The sequence below is a fragment of the Sinohyriopsis cumingii genome, chromosome 2 (genome assembly GCF_028554795.1).
Source record: "Sinohyriopsis cumingii isolate HCF-2022 chromosome 2, ASM2855479v2, whole genome shotgun sequence".
NCBI classification, from domain to species: Eukaryota; Metazoa; Mollusca; class Bivalvia; order Unionida; family Unionidae; genus Sinohyriopsis; species Sinohyriopsis cumingii.
Genome location: NC_142962.1, coordinates 164,085,987 through 164,098,566, shown reverse-complemented (window position 1 = coordinate 164,098,566; position 12,580 = coordinate 164,085,987). Strand labels below are relative to the sequence as shown.

The 12,580-nt window shown below is 33.2% G+C and overlaps 1 protein-coding gene across 1 annotated transcript in view; it reads right to left on the bottom strand.

The window, feature by feature from the left end:
• Positions 1 to 1,311: 1,311 nt before the first annotated feature.
• LOC149806236 (protein flightless-1 homolog) overlaps positions 1,312 to 12,580 on the bottom strand; it is a 154,924-nt gene continuing 143,655 nt past the window's right edge. Inside the window, exons 32-33 of the mRNA XM_089951183.1 lie at positions 7,566 to 7,679; positions 1,312 to 5,895 (exon numbers count right to left, since the gene is read on the bottom strand). Coding sequence (XP_089807309.1) covers positions 5,761 to 5,895; positions 7,566 to 7,679 — 249 coding nt within the window. The 3' untranslated portion in view covers positions 1,312 to 5,760. The remainder of the gene's footprint in view (positions 5,896 to 7,565; positions 7,680 to 12,580) is intronic.

The following is a 12,580-nucleotide window of genomic DNA, read 5'->3' as shown; positions in this document are numbered from 1 at the left end:
ACATTTGGTGTTGTTCATAGATGCTACTTTATATATTTACATTACTAAAGTGCTTCTGCCAAACTAATATTATGGCAAGTCTTTCCATATAATCTCACCTCTGCCAAAGAACGGCCAGTTTTTATTCTAAAATTAAAGCCATCATTGACCAGCTTTAATATCTTGATTATTTATAATGCCTCTCACAACAATGTTTATTTTGTCTAAACTCTCCAGATTGCAACAGTAAGGTAAACAATTAACAGCTTGATGTGTACACATTAGCCTCAATTGGAATACTCGGCTGTGTATCATTGCACCAGTCGCAGTGACTGCTGGAACAGTTCTGGTCCCCAGTAGACTGGTTCTGGCTATTGTTTTGTAATGTGTAGATTGAATGTGTACAATACCATTTTTTCATCTTTCTTCCATCAGTTGTCTTTATTTTAAATCTGTTAATTTGCAAAGTAGGTAGGTTTCTACAACAAAAAAAATGTTATGTGCAGTAGACAGCATTAAAAACTGTAATTTTGTCCTACTGCCAGTAGAATCACAAATTAAAGCCATGTGGGCACTAATTATCAGGAATGCAGGCAATCTGTTACCTATTCATACTTTGTTTTGTATACAATGTTTGCAGCTTTCAATATAAGTGCAGTCAGAAGACAAAGTTCATAAGAGTGAAAGGCGTATATGGGGATAAATACTAAAAGTTTTTGAACAACTTGAAATAAAATCCACCATTTTTTCAGAATCATAAATGTTTTCTATGGAAAATTAGACTTTGTTTTTAACAAACCCAACAGTCACTTTACTTAGAATATAAAAGGTGCCAATATGAAATTAAAGGGGCCCTTTTCACCAGGCTGAGATTTTCTAAGCAGTGGGTATGTTGATAAGACTAAACCTTTATTTAGTGTGATTGGACTAAACTGACAATACAGCCAGCTGTTTTATGATTATGTCCATTAAATACAGTCAAGATGACAGCTGTAGTAGAGCTAGATATCATAGTTTGTTGGTAAGACTGCATACATAGCTGTTCTTGGCCGTGATATAGCCGTAGTTGCACTAGACTGACAATACAACCAGTTTTTTGATTTCTATCTGCTGAATGTAGGCAGGATAAACTGAAATGTCCAAGAGCAATTGTTGATATGTACATTTTTGTAACACTGTATTGAAAACTTCTGAATATTTTTTAGATTCATTAGACAAGGATGTATGGGTTGTGTGAAGTATGGACATGAACCTGTGGATATCACAATGTAACTTTACTGAATAGAACACTGTAAATGCAAGGAGAGAAAGATATAGATAATTACAACACAATTTCTAATTTTGTTTCAAACTGTATTTCATTTGCATAAGTTAGGTATTTCAGGATGTGCAATCATAAGTTTTACAATTACAGCTTAGAAAAATAAAATCAAACAATCCTTGTTACAATCAAAAACATCTCTCAAGGTACTAATCACACAAGTTAAACATGATAGCTATTGTCAAGCTAAACACACTAGTGTAACACAAGCTTGTACTCACACAAATTCCACATGACAGTGTCAGTATATACCCACTCCCGAAACACAAGCTTGTACTCGCCCAATTCCACATGACAGTATATACCCACTCCTGAAACACAAGCTTGTACTCACCCAATTCCACATGACAGTGTCAGTATATACCCACTCCTGAAACACAAGCTTGTACTCACACAAATTCCACATGACAGTGTCAGGATAGACACTCCTCCGTCACAAGCTTGTACTTGCACATGTTTCACATCATAGCTATAGTTAGGATATACACACTTCTGTAACACAAGCTTGTACTCGCCCAAATTCCACATGACAGTCTCAGCACATATACACTCTTGTAATACAGGCTTGTTCAATTTGTAAACAATACCACAGACTTGTATGGCACATTACAATTTTTTTTGAAAAAATGTCAACAATTATATGATGGATTATATTTAATACAGTTATAAATTAAACCTCAAAGTAGTTTCATTAAAGTACATTTTTTTGTGCACAAAACTCTGAATCCGGTTTTAATATAAATCTATGGAATTTTGACAATTCAAAATTCAATAGTCAAAAACTATTGAAATGCTTTCTGAAAATGGAGCTTTCTGTATAAAATAAACACATGTTCACTTTGCTATCATTTGCCTACTAAATATGATATATATGTAGGGGAATTATATGTTGGAATGGCAGAAAATATGCACTTGAAACCAGAAGCCTAAGAGGGCCTGATAACACTGGTAACCAACATGTATGCTTGTGAAAGCAAATTCAAACATGTAATGAATTTATATAGTGGAAAGAGGTTCTGAGCACTTAGTTGCCACACTATCAGTTCTTGCATAAAAAAAACATGTATGTTTTCAGCTTCATGCAAGAAATAAAAAGGGGTTGGTTGGTCTAAATATCTTTTCAAAATAATGTTTTTGTCTCTCTCCATTTACCAGAAGTGATTCATGTTTGCATGACCTATTTTATTCCTTTGAGAAAATATCTGGTTTATATTACTTAACAACATGATGTCATCTGACAGTTACATATGCACTCTATATATTAAGTAACATTGTTATCTGACAGTTACATATGCACTCTATATATTAAGTAACATTGTTATCTGACAGTTACATGTGCACTCTATATATTAAGTAACATTGTTATCTGACAGTTACATATGCACTCTATATATTAAGTAACATTGTTATCTGACAGTTACATGTACACTCTATATATTAAGTAACATTGTTATCTGACAGTTACATATGCCCTCAAATTAAATAACATGATGTTATCTGACAGTTACATATGCCCTCAAATTAAATAACATGATGTTATATGACAGTTACATATGCACTCTGTATATTAATTAACATTGTTATCTGACAGTTACATATGCACTCTATAGTTTAAGTAACATTTTTATCTGACAGTTACATATGCACTATATATTAAGTAACATTGTTATCTTACAGTTACATATGCACTATATATTAAGTAACATTGTTATCTTACAGTTACATATGCACTCAATATAATTAAAAAATCTGACACTTACATATAATTAAAAAACATGTTACATATGCACTCTAATTAAAAAGTACGATGTTATCTGACAGTTACATATGGCCAGGTGAGCATAAAAATGGCAATTACTAATAAAGTCAATATGTGAAAACATTTTATTCATTGCTGTAGATATGCATGTGAAATACAAATCTTTAAGAGCCATGAGTCAACACCATTAAATGGAAAATTTTATTTTCACTTAGGATTTACATGATTTTTAATGTGTTTTGTAATAATGGGACACTTTCTTGCTATGGGTGTGCTTAAGTGTGTTAGGATCATCAATGAAGAAAAGAGCTGTCTTGGCGTATCATCCTATATATTTGCAGGGCCAAAGGCATACTTGATAAAAATCACATTGCTTTTAGGTTTGAGAAAAAAAAACACAACATTAAAACCCTGACATTTTTAAAAGAAAAAACATGTCTGTTGATTGATTTCTGAGTGCAGGTTTAAAGAAAATGAAGTCTCAAGCAGACAACCACATACCTCAACAAACTTGGATGTGGGAAAGTAAATTAAGATTTCAACAATAAATACTCTATGACTGTATGAAGCTGATAGTAACATAAAAACACCCATTAGCAGAAACTGTAGTTATAGCTGGTCCATACATTTGGAATAGTTCATGGATATTTATAGGGGTTCATTATTTGAACAGTAGATCTGGAAAGCTGCATCATCTTGATACCACTGCATATCACATACCTACAAGAAATAACATGTATTACTGATATTAAATTATAAATCATTGCCTATCAACATAAGCTTTATGCTTTTAAGTGCCTTTAAGGAAGAAACCTTCATTTTAATTAAATATTTATGCTACTTTTTCAAGCATTAGTCATAGATAATGAGGCACCACATAATGCTTATGGATATAACATTCTATTCTGGAATACACAATAGGCATTAACTATCATGGCTGTGTTTAGTTTACTCTCTGGCAGTAATTAGAATCCTCCTTCATTTTGGTGAATGAATGGAAAATGATGGAAAGTATTGCATGCTTTTAGGACACATGGTACTAATGGTATGGAAAAATGGGAACCAGCCTGGAAATGGGTGAACATAAAATAGAGTATATATGGGTTAGGCTGACCAGGATTGGTTAATAATGTAAGTTATGTTGTAGGAAAAAGAAATCTTTTGAGAGCTTATCCTAGTTGTAAGTGAAAAAAATAGAGACATTGTTTTATTGATGGAATTTCAGTCCTTTAACAGTCTTGAGTTTGGAACACTCATTACTAAAATTAGCACCTGACTCTTTGGTGCGGAATTGAAAGCACATGTTTCAAACACATGCAGGTCCAGAAAATGCCATGGCTCATATCCTTTCCTTTACACAGAAGCTGACATCCAGGTTTCATCTATACTGATAAATATAGGTTTGATCATGAGCACTGAAAATTTATAAGTTACTGAATTTTTAATATCATGGTGTTTGCATAGGTTTACTATGGGAACTGAATTAGTACCGCGAGTCCTTTAATGTTGCCAAAAGACTTGCAGTTAAAATTTTGAACTGTGCTTATATTTTACAAATATACTTGTTTTGATATTATATAATGTTAACCTGTACCAAGAAGGGGGGATTAACATTAAGTCATAATGAAGTTCACATTATTCAGAATGCTTAATTGAAAAACAAAATGGATGTCTATATCAGATTATCAAAGAAGGATTAGCTGGAGCTAAACATATGTAAATAATGAAATCTACATATATGTATAATGAAATCTACATATATGTATATAAAGAAATCTACATATATGTAAATAATGAAATCTACTTATATGTAAATAAAGAAATCTACATATATGTGTATAAAGAAATCTACATATATGTATATAAAGAAATCTACATATATGTAAATAAAGAAATCTACATATATGTAAATAATGAAATCTACATATATGTATATAAAGAAATCTACATATATGTATGTATATAAAGAAATCTACATACATGTAAATAATAAAATCTACATATATGTATATAATGAAATCTACAAGTTTCAAAATAATCCATCATGAGCAGGACAGATTGCACAGTATATAAAATGGAAGTCAATTACACTATGCTGTGGAGGGTGTTAGATTAGAGTTCTAATGACTACTAATTTTCAAAACAATTCAGTCAATATGCCAAGATGTAATACTTAGTAGAAAAACCTCATTCTAAAAGTACTGACTCAAAGGGCATCAACTAATGAAAAAAAGAAAATCATATTGCCAAGATCTGATACGACATATCAAGCTTATATACGTTAAACTCATTCATTCAATAATTATATACTAATAGCTGACTTGAATACATTGCTATAAATTAAAAGGCAATGAATGTACAAATTTAGCTATTTTAACTGTTTGAAAAAAAGTTGACAAATAAACAAAATGAAGCAAACTTTCAAGTATAACATTCTGATGTGCATCAGAACTTAAATGAGGAAGTTTTGAAACAAATTTAAATTCAAGATGAAAAATGATGAAACTAGCATATATGTTTAGCATATATGTTTTTTAAAGGAAATAAAAAATGTTTTTCATTCCATAAATTATAACAATGACGAACTCTTCACATAAATCTGAGACTCCAACACAGATTTATATACAAGAAAAATCAGCTTGTTAGATTCTCGTCCAATCATAGGATAACAAGAAAACTATTAATGGAGTTTTTCCTTCCACTATGTGGGCACTTCTATATATTTGCCCCATCCATGGAAGCACTTGGTAAAATTGCGGTGTTCCTTGTATTTCATGGCGAGTAGAAGTTTTCTTGGTCTCTCTGGCTGTTTGTTCCTTAAGTGTTGTATATACACCTGAAGCAAGAGAAAAAGGTATTTCTGTAAGCATACAGGTTTGAAATATTGCATATTCTGTCAAAAATGTGTGTGTGTGTGTGTGTGTGTGTGTGTGTGTGTGTAATGATGTTTTACAGCACTTTGGCACACAAGTGGCTATGCAGTGCAAAAGCTCAAAAAATGTAAAACTAAATTGCACAAAGTAATGTTCTCTTATTGCCTTCTCCCATGGAAACTTTTGTTCTTTGGTGGAATATTTAGTGCCTGAGACAATGACAGTATGGCCAGAATACAAATCTTGGATTTGTCCAAGTGATGTACCATGTCTATTGATGCACCCTATTTATAAACTTACAATATTAATAGTGTCCAAGAAATAAGCTTAATGAAATAGTAGATGACAGAAGCATGAAATGGCTAATAGCTTTCACTGGAGAGTGTGGTACATGTCATGAAGTAACTATATCTCAAGTTAATAACCTGTATGAAACAGTAAAATACTGAGCTAAAGACTAGTTAATGCAGGTCACTAGTGTGAAATATAGTTCACAGTGGCCTAGTTATGACTTGTGGGTGTTGCACTTTTCATGATGCATCTACCTAACAAAATACATACACTCTCATAATCCAGACCACTGTGGTGGGAAATATAAGCCAGTGACTCCTATAATGCCATCTTTATCACATAATATATTGCTCTGCAGGTAATAGTGAAAGAAAAGCTGAGCTAAATGCAAACCGTAACCTAGAGAAATGGAGTTTAATGCCATGGCAAGCTCAAACACTGAACTATGAAAAAAGGTATCAGTGACCTGGTTATATTACTCCTTATGAAGACCTCAAACATTTAAAAAATGTGACTCTATAATCAATAATACCCGAGAAAATGACACAAACACAAGCCATAACATCAATGCAAATGTCAGACAGACACCATCAATCCATAAGCTGGAATGCCCTTTGCCATCTGGCCAAACAATGCTGCATCATCAATCCATAATCTGGAATGCCCTTTGCAATGTGGCCAAACTTTGCAATCTGGCCAAACAATGCTAATGCCAGACAGACACCATCAATCCATAATCTGGAATGCCCTTTGCAATGTGGCCAAACTTTGCAATCTGGCCAAACAATGCTAATGCCAGGCAGACACCATCAATCCATAATCTGGAATGCCCTTTGCAATGTGGCCAAACAATGCTGCATCATCAATCCATAATCTGGAATGCCCTTTGCCATCTGGCCAAACAATGCTAATGCCAGACAGACATCATCAATCCATAATCTGAAATGCCCTTTGCCATCTGTCCAAACAATGCTGCATCATCAATCCATATTCTGGAATTCCCTTTGCAATGTGGCCAAACAATGCTGCATCATCAATCCATAATCTGGAATGCCCTTTGCAATCTGGCCAAACAATGCTAATGCCAGACAGACATCATCAATCCATTAGCCAGAATACCCTTTGCAATCTGGCCAAATAAGGATTAGATTTGTGAAATATGATACTGCAGCAAGTACATTTGTTGATAATTTTGAAGCTTGGTGATTTTAGAATGATATATATATAAAGAGATGAGTACATTACTTATCGTAAAAAAAATACTTAATAACAATTTTGATTTAATTCACTTACATATTATATTTTGCATCACTTTACCATCCAAAGAGGTTACAATACATACCTGTGCACTTTTAAAAGCTAGCTTAATCTCCACATCACTAGTTTTTCTGCCAACCCACAGGTAGACAATCTGTCCATTGTCCAGGATCATCACATCATCATCTGCTAAGTCATCCTGACAAATTAAGGATACACTAGTTAGATGGCAGTTAACTGATTAACCAAGCATACACTAATTAGATGACAGTTAACTGATTAACCAAGCATACACTAGTTAGATGGCAGTTACCTGATTAACCAAGCATACACTAATTAGATGACAGTTAACTGATTAACCAAACATACACTAGTTAGATGACAGTTAACTGATTAACCAAGCATACAATAATTAGATGGCAGTTAACTGATTAACCAAGCATACACTAATTAGATGACAGTTAACTGATTAACCAAACATACACTAGTTAGATGACAGTTAACTGATTAACCAAGCATACAATAATTAGATGACAGTTAACTGATTAACCAAACATACACTAGTTAGATGACAGTTAACTGATTAACCAAGCATACACTAGTTAGATGGCAGTTAACTGATTAACCAAGCATACACTAATTAGATGACAGTTAACTGATTAACCAAACATACACTAGTTAGATGACAGTTAACTGATTAACCAAGCATACAATAATTAGATGACAGTTAACTGATTAACCAAACATACACTAGTTAGATGGCAGTTAACTGATTAATCAAGCATACACTAGTTAGATGACAGTTAACTGATTAATCAAGCATACACTAGTTAGATGGCAGTTAACTGATTAACCAAGCATACACTAGTTAGATGGCATTTAACTGATTAACCAACAAATATGATGAAGAGTAGATAAATTCAGAAATACAACTAATGCAGGTTTGAAATGAGGTTTTTACAAAATAGGGCCAAATGCCCAGTTACCTCCAGAAAAGGCAAACAAGTAGGTGCTCAGGTTTTGTAATCAAAAGCTTACAGGAAATGAAGATTATAACGAGATAAATAAATCAATAAGCTGCCAACCATATGTCATGTGTAGACATCACTTCTGCCAATAATTTTATTTCTCTTAATCATCCTAACTATTTCTGAGCTATGCTAACAAATACCAAGTCAAAACCCTAATGGGACTGTTTTTCGCATCATACTTATAACATCATCAACTATATGCGTAAATCCGTCCTCTGCCCCAAACAATTAATTGCATAAATCCATCCTCTGCCCCAAAATATTAACTTAATAAATCCTTTCTCTGCCCCAAAATATCACATTCATAATTCTGTCCTATGCCCCAAAAAATCAACTTCATACATCTGTCCCCTGCCCTCAAATTATCAATTGCATAAATCTGTCCTCTGCCCCAAAATATCAACTTCATAAATCTGTCATCTTCCCCCAAAAATTAATGGCATGAATCCGTCCTCTGCCCCAAAATATCAAGTTCATAAATCTGCCCTCTGCCCCAGAATATCAAGTTCATAAATCTGTTCTCTGCCCCAAAATATCAAGTTCATAAATCTGTTCTCTGCCCCAAAATATCAACTTCATAAATCTGTCCTCTGCCCCCAAATATTAATGGCATAAATCTGTACTCTGCCCCAAATTACCAATTGCATAAATCAATCCTCTGCCCCAAACTTTAAATTGCATAAATCTGCCTTCTGCCTCCAAATAGTGAAATAAAACATATTATACACACGTTTGGACATCAGGATCTACATTTTGTTTCAAACACAAATGTGAATACTTGCTTCATCAGAAATCTGTATTTATGGGAACAAATTCAATCCTTATTTTAGCCTGTATAAAGCATTGTTACAGGTATAGGGTTAGATTCAGATTCAAAGTAACAATGTTCTAATTAGACAGAAACTTCAACAAACAATTTGACCAAAAGTGTGCATCAACATCACGTGCAAACATGAGACCATAAATCAAAGTAAAGATTTACCTAGAAAGGCTTTCACACCTGACCTTTAACTGCTACTGTTCAACAGGAAAACCACATGTGCATTTTCGTCAGACACAAATCTACTTAAGCAAACAATTTCTTGTTTCCGTTGTCAAGCTTACACTTAAGTCATCTTAACATATCAAGTTACAAAGTTTCAATTTTGAAGACAGTTTATTTTAACAACTGAAAACAAATAATATTATATTCATAGATTTCAACTCAAAAAACACAGGTTGGTACTTTCTGTACCATTTCAATTCTACCAGCTCAGATTAACAGAACAGCAGAACAGTATGAAAATGAAATACATTATACATACTGATAACAATTGGTAAGTGCATTGGTTTAGCCCATTAACTGTAAAGAAAAGGGACCTGTAAACTTGTTATGGGGTGGGTGGTTTAGCCCATTAATTTTAAGGAAATGGGCCAGCAAACTTGATATGGTGTGGATAGGAAAGCATTTAAAGACATCCCCACTTTTCAAATTTTCCTGTAGTTCATCCTCAACAGATTAAGTCCTTTCTTTGGAATTATCCTGCTTTCTCAAAGGACTGACACTCTACTGGCTGAAAAGAATTTCTTGGAATTGAAGATAAATCCATATCTTTAATTGCTGGCGTTGAAATCATCTGTGATATTTTAGTGCAGCAATTTTTTTCAAATCAGCCACTCTAGTTGGATGTAAAATCAACACTATTTTCATACAGGATGAAGAGACCTCCATTCGAAGACTTTCAGTGAAAACCCCCATATTGATAGGACATTCTATTCAGGAGAATTAGGAAGATTTTCAATCTATTCCTTGTGTCTGCCCTATATATGAGGTCAGATTGGTATCATTTTCATTCAGGACCAATTTGACTTCTGGTGAAAACCCCACTTTGATATCACTCTCCAGTTTCGAGGAAGAAAAATATCAATGTTTACAAGATGGCTGCCAGGTGGCCATACTGGATAGGTGGCGCTCACCAGATAATATGTACTTTTGAGAGAGTGATGTATGTAAGGTGAAGTAGTTCGCATTTAAAACATGCACAGTGGAGAGAATGTTTGCATACCTCTATGCTACATTAATGTAATGTGGATGATATTTCTTTTGGATATTGTACTTTTGGAAATTTTACATGATCTAAGCACACTGCTAACTAAAATGACTGCCCCCTTGTGTTAAAAAATCAGTCTGAATTAGTCTAAAGTACACTATATATAGCAGCTATTAAAATAGGGAAAATGAATTTTGCCAGACTAGACAATACCAGCTTCTGAAAGTGCAATGAATGAATTACCAAATATATAAAATGTAAAAAAAGTTATCAGCTCTTTTTTTATACAATTTACCTCTGAAGTTCAGGAAGTGAAAATGACCAAGTAGAGCTAGCACTTTTTGAAAGGTGCACATTTGAAGTAAGGCCAAATCTGTATACTCTATAACCCATAGTACACCCATCAATCATACACCAAAATAAAGGGAATTAAAGGTTCTTTGCATTATACCTAAGATATACAAGGTCTTTTTTAAATAGCCAGTATAACCAGTGAGGAAAGCCGGGGAAATTCTTTTTCTTTAAAATCCTAACCCTATGCAAAATGCGAAATTGTATAGCACCACCTTAAAGAAAATATAAAAATGTTTGCAATTGTTTTTTTTATTTTCATATAATTATGTACGATGTTCTGAATAAAATGGTACATTCATATTGATGTTAAGCATGAAAATAAGCTAATTATGATCATTTTTCTCTTGCTTACATAATTTGCCATGAGGTATGTTTGTGTGAGTAGTGACCTTAATTATGGGGAAATTAGAAGTCTTAGAATATAGGAATAGAGTCAACTTAAATTTAAAACTGTTGCAATAAGTGACAGAAATATATGGTGAAAATGTTTCTTTTCATTTATTTGCAATGAAATTAAAAAATAAATGAAGAGAAAGTGAATTCACTTCTTCCATATTAAACAATAGGCAAATATTTTAAACTTTGACCTTTATGAACCTGATGAGTTACCCCCCTTTTCTAATTGTAAAATTCATTGTTGATATCTCAGAAATAATTCTGGCTAGTTTCATGTTCCTGTCATTCAGCATAACATTGGTTGCTAAGTTTACAAAATATAATGTGCATTCTTAAAATAGCTCACTTTTATCATGGGGTGGGGGCTGGACTTGTTAGAGACTCTAACACTCATAAATACTGTTCTGTGGGGGAAAGGCAGGAGAATTATTCAAAAGGATTGTTTTGATGCTTGCGACTTAAATGTTTCAGCCATATAAACATAATTAAATCATACAAAAATAATACCTATATCTTCTTTATGGTGGCGCTCACCAGATAATATGTACTTTTGAGACAGTGACGTATGTAAGGTGAAGTAGTTTGCATTTAAAACATGCACAGTGGAGAGAATGTTTGCATACCTCTATGCTACATTAATGTAATGTGGATGATATTTCTTTTGGATATTGTACTTTTGGAAATTTTACATGATTTAAGTACACTGCTAACTAAAATGACTGCTCCCTTGTGTTAAAAAATCAGTCTGAATTAGTCTAAAGTACACTATATATAGCAGCTATTAAAATAGGAAAATGAATTTTGCCAGACTAGACAATACCAGCTTCTGAAAGTGCAATGAATGAATTACCAAATATATAAAATGTAAAAAAAGTTATCGGCTCTTTTTTATACAATTTACCTCTGAAGTTCAGGAAGTGAAAATGACCAAGTAGAGCTAGCACTTTTTTGAAAGGTGCACATTTGAAGTAAGGCCAAATCTGTATACTCTATAACCCATAGTACACCCATCAATCATACACCAAAATAAAGGGAATTAAAGGTTCTTTGCATTATACCTAAGATATACAAGGTCTTTTTTAAATAGCCAGTATAACCAGTGAGGAAAGCTGGGGAAATTCTCTTTCTTTAAAATCCTAACCCTATGCAAAATGCAAAACTGTATAGCGCCACCATATCACATTGGCACAATATTTATTTAAGACCAACTAGACAACATAAGAAGTTTTCAGTGAAAACCCCATGCTGATATGACTTTCTGCTCAGGAGTAGCAATAACAAGATTTTCA